This window comes from Misgurnus anguillicaudatus, chromosome 10 (genome assembly GCF_027580225.2).
Source record: "Misgurnus anguillicaudatus chromosome 10, ASM2758022v2, whole genome shotgun sequence".
Taxonomy (NCBI): domain Eukaryota; kingdom Metazoa; phylum Chordata; class Actinopteri; order Cypriniformes; family Cobitidae; genus Misgurnus; species Misgurnus anguillicaudatus.
Window position 1 is genome coordinate 10,969,193 of NC_073346.2, and position 10,840 is coordinate 10,980,032.

Here is a 10,840-nt window from a genome sequence, read left to right on the forward strand (position 1 = left end):
AGACTTGAGGTCAGGTGGGTATCTAGGATAATGCAAACACTTTCCAAATCTGTGTTTCAAATGTCAACAGCTCTTTGTGTTCGTCTATACAGTATGTTGGTACATATTGCACAACAGTAAAAATGTATCAACCAATAGTGATTTTGACTTATGCTGCGTACACACCAAAAGCAAAGCATTGCGTTCCTTGCTCTTGATTACTCTCAGGATTTAACTTTGCACTATGCAAATTTTCCACTCGAGTTGAATATTTTGAACGGAAGACGCATTTGAGGCGAATAGCGTCGCCCAATACAAGCGGATTGGCACATGTTTGCAAATTTGCATGTCTTTGCATTGACTTTGAATGTAATCTACTCATGCAAACAATTAAATTCGCTTCTGGTGTGTACGCAGCATTACCGCTTATACAGAGTTTTTAACAGCTGCCAAACAAAGTTTATAGACTTTCTAGATATCTATTCACAGATGTAAATATTTTTACAAGAGCTTTGAATGTGGCCAATTAAAAAGTACAATTTATAAAAGCTATAAAATGTTTATAAACTAATAATCAGGAATGCACTTTTGTGATAATCTATAATCAGTTTGCAGATATAATAATTTCCCGCCACTTGGACATCGGCTGATCAGTGCCGAATATAACCTGGCAATGTGGGTAACAATCGGGTTTGTATTGAGAAGGTAGTAAAGATGATATTATCACCTTCACTTTTGCTTTGGGAGCTGATCTTTCAAAACATGGTAAGGAGCGTCAAATTTCCATTTACCCACTTGAGGTATTCGACCAATCACAACGCACTAGATAGCTGGCCAATTGGATCACACCGATTTGGACAAATCGACGAGTTTCAGACAGACAGGGCATAGAGTAGCAACAAAAATGTACGGTATGTGAAAAAAAGCATTTTTTGAACCATAAGCCACGTGAATGCATTGCATTGCATGTGCTCTTTAGAAACACCATATTGTCCCTATAAAATAAACTCTATACAAACTATTTTCCCCAGTTCAAGTTCAGGAAAAAAAATCCTAGAGAGATAAATACTGTTAAAAATGACTTTACCTGAAGCTGTTCATCCATAACTCGTGCAACTTCTCCGGCCATAGAGTCCAGTTTCTCCTGAATTGGTCCTACGGCAGATGCATTGACCTCCTCTCTGGACGCATTGCCCAGGTGATACAGGTTGGGTAGAAGCTGAATATTAAGAAGGGAGAAGTCATTAGTGTTGGGAGATGGGCGGGAAAAACTCACTCGCTGGTTTTAAACCCCTGCTCACCTAACAACCTCTTTAATGAAATGTCAGAGGCTTGCGTATTACAAGTTCAGGTGCGAGGAAGAGTTCAAGACGCATGCATTACAAGCTCTCTCGTGCAAAGTGAAGCCCACAAGCCCTCTCATGCAAGGATAAGCATGCAATGTGCGTGTTAATGTGAAACTATGAACTATAATAATATTTGAAAACTATAATGGGCAATCACGCCAACTATCGTCATGAAGGCCCACTATCGGCCATATGCCTGACTATCGTAATGACCTTGTGTTTGCCATGAGTTTCACCATTTGTGTTAACTTTAAATCAGAGGTGAATGTCTGCGACTACGATGGATATTAAAATACATGAATAGCCATGTTTCCATCCACCTGTTTTTATCCAAATTAAGTGATATCGAATGAAAAATGCGTTATGGAAACAGTAAAATTCGATTGAATTTCATGAATATCGACTCAAAAGAAATACGTTCGATCTCATCGGATTTTATCTTGATCGATATATGGCTTATGCGATAAACGCTGATGGAAACGTTATTTGCCGAATAAATAATGATTTGCGATTAAGGTTTAGGTCCTTTTATGGTTGCAACCCACACACAAAACAAGAAGAAAAAGTTTAAGGTAATTTCCTCTCTGGTGGCACAAATGGCGTGTGTCAACAAAGTCAGATGTAAGTGGACAAACGACGAGACGAGATTAATTTTAAATTTAATTTAGCAGAGAAAATAACGGCTATAGAGCTGAAGATCTTTCCCCGAACCCGACGGGTTCGGTCGGATTCGGGCTTCATTTCTAACATTTTACACGGGCTCGTGCTCCGCCTTTGCACGGTAAATGAGCGGTCAAGTTCTATGGTGCTGAATGCCCTATCAGTAAGCGCAGGACCACGCTGAAGCCATTTACAGTGGATTTAATAATTTCCTTAACAAAAATGCCTAATCTTGGTGAGTAAAGGTTTTTTAATTTATAACTAAATATTACTTAGTCTTAAATACATAATTTAGACAGAGGATATACGTAGACTAATGTTGGCATTAATGTAAAGAAAGTGCCGAAGCAAATACCACAGAACCTTTATCCTAATTTCGTTATTCCCAAATAACCATCTTATTCAGAATGTATTATCTTAATTTAATTCGTTAAGAAATAATTGTTTTTATTGGCATGTTGGCCTATAATGTATTGCCATATGCCTATTTAGAACGAGATGTTACGATGTTACAGATGACTTATTTTTTTTCTTTGTTTTAACTTCCAAGTGACGTGTAGCCCAGTTAGTCATTAATAAATAATGTTAAAAACTGTGTAAATTACTCATTCTTGATAAAAGCTGTTTGCGTGCGCAAATTTAAATAATGTATGGCTGTAAACGGGTTCGGGCTTTTAAAAAGCTGTCAATCTAAATATACTTTCGGGTTCGATTACAGCTCTATTTTAGATAGCAAAAATCTAAGAAATGCCATAATTTATCAGGAACTCGCGAAGGAAATGTCCAACAATGGTTATGACAAGACGTGGGACGTCCTCCGGAGTAAATGAGGCGCTCAAACAGCGATACGCGTTTCAAAAAAGAGAGTTATCTCGCAACGGTGCCGGAGGGAAAATAAAAGCAAATTCGACCTTGATGAGATGGATCCTCGGCCAAAGAACCCTCGTAGCTTTATTGGCTTATTAACAACTCTAAAGATATTTTTTCGTTCTCATTTACGTTAAGAATTGATCCGGACTATCATTTCACGTTAATGCCTCCGTTGTCGTTGGGCATTTACATGCATCTGCATCATCATAGCAATTTGATGTTAACGTAATTTTCTTATTATTATAGCTTGATATGTCGCTATCAGCTCAGCTGGCACATAAGCACTTATAACTTTTGAAATGCCGCAAATTTGTCTAGCAAAACTTTGTTCGCAAATGTTTGCTTGAATATTGTGCGATTCAGTATGAAAATGAATGGAAACACCTTCAAATGTCTCAAATCAATTCGATATACCAATTTGATCGCAAACCAGCATGTGACGTCATTACGCACAGGTTTTTATTCGCTTTAAAGCCGTTGGATGGAAACACACTTTCACCAGCTTTATTCGCATAAGTTTTTTAACCGAACTTCAGATAATTCGATTGACAAGTGGATGGAAACTTAGCTAATTATACAAAAGTTGAATTGCATTACTAATTACACATGCAGTGAAGGTCTTGTCTTACTGTTTTTGAGTTTTTTGCGTCCTTCATGAGGTTCTCTGCTATTTTGACGTCCTCCTGGACGGCTTCTTTCTCTGTGTTCTTCAGGGAGTTGAGATGGTCTTGGACTTTTACACATATTCGGTCGATCATCTAAAGAGAAAGCAGAGGATTAAGAGGAAAATGATCAAATCTCTAAATCTTCTTGACTGCTAAAAAATGTAGTATCAAGACATAGGAAGTAATATTTATGGTTTCACAGAATACTATGAAGCTATAAGGCACAATATTATCTCCGCTGTGTAGTCATGCAATCTTTTACCTGCTGTGTGGTGGTGGTGACGATGCCCTGCTGGAGTCGGTACGCTTGCTCTTGGACATACTTGCGGGTCTCGTGGTTCCTGTACAAGTAGCTCTCAATCTTTTTTTAGAGGAAGAGAGGAAGAAATATGTTTTTTACTCTATTGTGATATAAATGTGAATTTGTGAATGGATTTAGTTTGCATATGAAGGCTGAGATCCAGACCTTTAGTAAAGCATCTTCTGTTTTCTCAGGACTGGCTTTGAGTGCCTGGGACGCGTCTATAATAGGAAGTGGCATGAAACGTATGGTGAAGTTCCTACAAGAAGATAAGAAAAATGTTAGATACACAAAATAACAAAGAAATGAAGAATGTAAGAATAAGACACTTTTGTGTGAAACATCATTTAGGTACACGCTGCTGTTAAGAGGATTTATAAATGAGACGAGAGGATAAATGAGCACTGTATAAATAAAACTCTCAATGTAATTATATTATAGTATAATACAAATGGTGTAGTGTATTTTGAAGTATCTAATGCATAGTTTTGTACAGTGCACTGGTATAAATTGAATAGGATACCATGCGAGCCATTTGCATGTACAGTGGTGTTTTTTTTAAAGGGGCCAAATAAAGCATTGAAATAATCTGTTAAATTGTTTTCTGAATGTATGTGGCTTTATTGAGTGCAAAAATAATCCAGAATTGTCAATTTACAACCCTAGGATTTGCCTTTAAAATTAAATGGTCTATTATTACCTTATTTGAAAGAGTTATGAATAATAATGTTGAGCTCTACTCTGATTGGCTGTTTCTCAGAGCAGTTCAGTTCAGTAGCTCTGTGTGTGTGTAAACGATCTTATGGTCGAGTCCATATCAGACGAAGATAAGGAATTTGAGAAAAAAATTAATCGTATGGAGATTGTTAAATTTTATTTAATTTGTGTGTATTTAATGTTGGGGGTGTACACCTCAACTGTGACATCACAATCACAGTTGGTGTTATGTTGTGATTGGTCTGTTTTCCAGCTGTATTTTGCATGCACAAGGTTTACATAAGAAGAAGGAAACAAGTGTGTTTGAGGCTAATGATATATCATTACCATGTACAGAACTCTTATTATTCATCTATGCCTACAGTTTTACATTCGACGGCACCTTTAAGAATAATGGTACTTTAGAGGAAATACTAGTAGGTTAACTAAAGATTAACATGTCAAATTACCATTGCATTACAATGTTACACAGTACCACACAAGAATGTTGAACAGTTGTCACTGAATGTCAACTAATATGCAAATGTATGCAAATATACACCATTTTAAATAGAGATTTCTTGGGAGCTGAGAGGACATCAGAGTCTGATTGAAAACACACACCGAGCTCTGGGTGGAGGAGGCAGATGCTCTCCAAATAGATCTCATTCAACGGAGATTACTCTTTCCACAGAGGAAAAAGCACAGAAATAGCAGCGCAGTCACGGCGGGTGATGGATCAGGCGTGAAACAAGGCCATCTCTTACACTAATTGATTCAGACCGACATCATTATAGAGGTTACGGATCTTCTGAAAATAGAGACTGTACCTGACACCTCCTATCAATATTTATGAAATCTTATGAGGGACTTTCCTTCGCAGACAGACTGATGTAGGAATATTTCAGGTGGCAGATATTGAGACGAACAAGCCTCATTCCTCTACTAAAGGGAATTTTAGATGACAAATATCATGTACAGATGATTGACACTGACTCCTCTTTTGATGCTCACAGTGGGGTTGAGGAAAGGCTATCCAATGAGGCTGTAATCCACATTACACATTGGGAAATTTTTTAAAATTTATTTAAAAGGAAAGGGTTATTTTCACATATTTAGGATGACCTGTCTATAGTAAGAGATAACTGACTACGTAAGAAAACCCTGAGCAAATACAGGCCTAGAATAGTCATACATTAATATAGTACCATATTAAGAGCTCAGATGCAAAACCATCTGAGAACATGTTTTCTTGTAAATAAGCTTTTTTATCAGGATCTTGTATAGGTTCAGTCATTTCACTTTGACGGCAATGAAAAAGTTATTAGTCAATAATTGAAATGCCTTATTTTTACAAATGTCACTTTTTCAGTCATTTCATTGGTATTTAACAAATTTAGTTTGGCTGCAAAAATCTCCACTTTAAAAAGTCACTCTTCACTATTCTTTTTTAGTGCTGGGCAAGGATTAATCGCGATTAACTCATTCACCGCCATTGACGAGTTATCTCGTCATTTATGAGTTCATATTTAACTAATAAATATGCTTTTCTGGACGAATTTCAAAGTGAAAGTGTAATACGAGAGATCTAAAATATTTTCTAAAATATCCGAAAATGTGTTTGTCTGAAAAACGATGGACATATGCAACTCGGACAGCTTGGGGGTGAGTAAATCATGGGTTTAATATCGTTTTTGGCCGAACTATCCCTTTAAGACATGCCTGGATTGTATGGTGTGGACAGGTGTCTTTATGCAGCTAAATACCTCAAACAGGTGCATATAATTTAGGATAATAAATGGAGTGGAGGTGGACATTTTAAAGGCAGACTAACAGGTCTTTGAGGGTCAGAATTCTAGCTGATAGACAGATGTTCAAATACATATTTGCAGCTGTATCATACAAATAAATAGTCTAATTTTTTTAGAATATGTCTCTCACAGTGGACATGCACCTACAATGACAATTTCAGACCCGTCCATGATTTCTAAGTGGGAGAACTTGCAAAATCGCAGGGTGTTCAATACTTATTTTCCTCACTGTATATACTTCAATCTTATGCACTGAGGGTGAGGGATCCAAGAACCAAAAACGGAATAGCAAGTCTTAATATCCTTTTGGGTTTGTATATTAAAACACTACATCCTCACCCATAATTCCCCAAAACATAGTCAGAGGTGTCAAAAATCCACAGAAAAAATGCTATGGGATGCATGATCCCTCTCTCTGATGAATTTATTCAAATTGGGATGTAGTCATGGTTATGAGAGAAATCTATTGTAGAGAAAGGCATGATGGGAAAAATCAATTCAGATTCATTCATGCATATCGAGGGAAAAGTTAAAAAACAGCGTTATTGGGCTTCATGTTGATTCAAGGAAGTGGAGCGTTATTTTCAACAACAGTCCAAGATTCTCTCTCTGTCTTTCTCTCTCTCTGAACATCTCACGCCCCGCCTCCAACCACTTTCATCTCTATTCTTTTGTCTCTCATGTGTTTTCTCCAGAATACCGCAGGATCCCCCCGTGCCAAATTACCTCTCTGTGGAGCACCATTTGGCGGGAAGCAGCCAACCAATGCCAGAGCCCCGGTTGTTATATGCAAATGAGATTTAAATGAGGGCGGATGGAGGAGACAAAGACTCAGCCTTTATCTCTAACCCCATCAGTCATAAGAATAAATCATAACAGTACTCCCTTAAAAAAAACTAATCTTAAAGCTCCATTCCAGCACATGTGCCACATTTAAGATGAAAAGAAGGAGCACATGAAAGAAAGAGAAGGAATGTGGCATCCCAAAGGAGTGATGGTGTCTGTGAGTGATTTTCCATTGTTTAATCTCTATCACCGGTGTAAAGGCTTCTGGCAACAGATGTGCTACTGTATCTCAACATGTGAGTGAGACGACCCTTTAATCTCAGTCTCTGATGCTTTACACTTCATTTTATATCCATAAATAAAGATAATGGCATCACAGATACTGCAAATAAATACTAAGACCTTCATTAAGCTGTTGAATATTATGCATATTAACTCTTTTCCCGCCAGCGTTTTTTTTTTTAAGTTGCCTGCCAGCAGCAGCATTTTTTTATGATTTTCACAAAAGTTGAATGTCTTCCAGAAAAATTTCTTCTTTAAATATATAAACATACAATATATTAAATGAAAGAAAAGACCTGTTTTTTAATGACAGAGTTTCGTCGTATCTTTATTTGTATCTTTATCTTTTTATCACCTCTCAAATATGGGTAGGTAAGTTTGAACAAAAAACTGAGATAATTGAATTTTTGTAAAGGACTTTTGTTGGAGATCAGATTCAGAGCGAAGATGAAAATATACATAGAGGTTTTACTGCTTTTGGATCAGTGGACGCTTCAGTGTTTTATACGTTTGGGTTAGAGCCACATAGTGAATAATGGCGGAAAACAGATTGCCGTAAAAACTCGTCATTGGCAGGAAACATTTTCTCTTAAAGGGACACTCCACTTTTTTAAAAATATGCTTATTTTCCAGCTCCCCTAGAGTGAAACATAAGATTAAAAAAAAATGGAATTCATTTAGCTGATCTCCGAGTCTGGCTGTATCACTTTTAGCATAGCTTAGCATAATCCATTGAATCTGACCATTAGCATCGCGCTCCATGACCAAAGAGTTCCGATATTTTTATATTTAAAACTTGAGTCTTCTGTAGTTACATCGTGTACTAAGATCGACACAAAATTAAAATTTGTGATTTGGCTAGGAGCTATACTCTCATTCTGGTGTAATAATCAAGGAATTTGCCGCCATAACTTGGCTGCAGCAGGCGCAATGATATTACGCAGTGCCCGAAAATAGTCCCCTGCTTTGAAAGTAACCAATGGGACTATTTTCGAGCGCTGCGTAATAACGAAACTCTTTGGTTATTTTTGAGCGCGATGCTAATGGTCTAATCAGATTCAATGGATTATGCTAAGCTATGCTAAAAGTGGTACAGCCAGACCCGGAGATCAGCTAAATGGATTCCAAAATGGTAAAAATCAAATGTTTACCCCTAGGGGAGCTGGAAAATGAGCCTATTTTCAAAAAAAAAGTGGAGTGTCCCTTTAATTGATGAGATAACTCATCAATGGCGGGTAAAGAGTTAATATATAGCAGGGTCTAAATATAAAATATAAGACGTTTTTATCCAAAAAATAATGTGCATTTATTTGTATGCCTTAGTAAAATCCTATTATTACGAATATTTTTAACACCAAATCTTTTATTACAAAATACAGTAAGTTGCATAAGAATTTTATTTAGCTGAAAATCTATTCAAAAATGTTTAAAGCTAATTTGTTAACGTTTTGTATATTCCCCTTTCACTTTCATGACAGGATGTATCCAAGCTGCTACAAGTTTGTGCCAAAACTGATGATCCATTTAATACCAGCATGATTTCAGAATGAAACTGAGGAGATAACACGGTCAATGTCCCAATATGTTGCAGCTTGTTTAGAGATTAAATTTGATCATAGTGATGAAGTAAGTGTTGCATATTCATCTTGGTTTATATGTTAATTGCTCAAACGTTCAAATGTCGAAGGAAAAGTATATATAGTTACACACTATTTTATTTTATTATATTAGATTATAATCTATTTATGAGAACAATAAAATGTGCAATAATGCTATATATTCTGGTATATATATGCTAAATATTTGATCATTTACGTTTTTTGTTTTTGTTCTGCGCTTTTCATGTAAAGCTGTTTTGAAGCAATGCAACATGTAAAAGGTGCTATATAAATAAATGTGGCTTGACTAAATCACATTCAAATTACAATACACATGTTAATACTCACTTCTCCAAAGCAGTGGCCACATCCTGAAGACCTTGTGGACTGACATTGTTTCTGTCCCAGATGACCGTCCTAAAACACGAGAGTGTGCCAAATCACGATTAGTCACAAGACCATCAAACATAATAGTGAGAAAGCAGCTAAAATTTACATGCATGATAACATTTCTCTTGAAGAACCAGACAGTCATTCATTTAAACGTGAAGCAGTGAAAGAAGGGATGGTACCGAAGTTTGCTGTTGATCTGGAGAGCTTTGGCCAGCATCTTTGCCCCCATGTCTCCCATCCCATTTCCACTGATGTCCACACGCGTCAAAGAAGAGTTACTGCCCAGAGCGTTCAGAACAAGCGTAAGATCAGTCTTCAGCTTAGAGTCTGCCAACGAGAGAGACGTCAGGGGCTGAAAGAAAGAAAAAAAACAAGAAACAGAATTTAATCTCTCATTATGACCTATAATAAATACGATATAATACTCATTTAAGGCATGTTATTCAGGAAGAAGTTCAAAGTTAATATACGATGGTTTTACTAACACATTTATTTCTGATGTGATATACTTTCAAGTGAATCCAGAACTAATAAAAGTAAAGTGGGACTTTATTTTGTTGTGAAATATGACTGCAACTTTTCAAAACCAGTTTAGTTTTACAATGGCTGTTTTTTCAATTCCATAAACGCAAAGAACGGACTTGCGTTCTCGTGGAGATCGGTCTTGCCAGACAACCTCGGATGAACAAACTCAGAAGGTTGCGAGAACACAGAACACACTTGTGAGAATTGAGATGTGTGCGATCTTCCTGTTGGTCACCTGACCACCGCCATTGTTTTGCCGCAATGACTTCTGGGACGTAAAGCGATTTCAGCGCGCAAGTCTGCACTCGATGCATCCTCGATATCAAGAACAAATCTGGGTATTTTCATGCATCCTCTGTACTTGCGTTCTTGAGAATTCTTGAGAACTTCGACGGTTAATGATGACGTAGAGCGAGAACACAAAGACGCAAGATCGCTAAAGAACGCATTTTGAGAAACAGTCAGTATTTTCTCTTCTGGGTGGCCTAGGTGATGTCATAGAAAATAAAAGTAAATTTTAATAAAAGCAAAAAAGTGTATTAAAGTCCCCCTGTGGTGAAAATCGAGTTTTTATTGTTGTTTATATGTCTATGTGGTGTTTTAAATATGCTTTAAGACTAAACATGCAAATTCATTAGTATACACCGATGCTGAGATTTCCAAAGACACAAAAGCGTAGTTTGAAATCATCTCGGTTTTCTACATCACAAACATGAAACCAATCACAGTTGAACGCGCGGATCAGGGAGTTTGAGCCGTAGAAATGGCGCTAAAATGATCGCAGCACTGCTGCTTCAGCTCTACTTCTGCGACGCGACCTAACATAACCAGTGTTGGGGAAAGTTACTTTTAAAAGTAATGCATCACAATATTAAGTTACTCCCCAAAAAAGTAACTAATTACGTTACTTAGTTACTTTTCATGGAAA

At 36.9% G+C, this 10,840-nt stretch overlaps 1 protein-coding gene across 4 annotated transcripts in view; it reads right to left on the bottom strand.

Moving 5' to 3' along the window:
• LOC129447686 (F-actin-uncapping protein LRRC16A) overlaps positions 1-10,840 on the bottom strand; it is a 140,909-nt gene that overhangs the window by 24,810 nt on the left and 105,259 nt on the right. For all 4 annotated transcript variants that reach the window (XM_073871859.1, XM_073871857.1, XM_073871858.1 and 1 more), the window contains 6 exons: positions 9,567-9,739; positions 9,343-9,411; positions 3,987-4,080; positions 3,783-3,881; positions 3,485-3,613; positions 1,067-1,198 (listed from right to left, as the gene is read on the bottom strand). In XM_073871859.1, the coding sequence (XP_073727960.1) occupies positions 1,067-1,198; positions 3,485-3,613; positions 3,783-3,881; positions 3,987-4,080; positions 9,343-9,411; positions 9,567-9,739 (696 nt within the window). The remainder of the gene's footprint in view (positions 1-1,066; positions 1,199-3,484; positions 3,614-3,782; positions 3,882-3,986; positions 4,081-9,342; positions 9,412-9,566; positions 9,740-10,840) is intronic.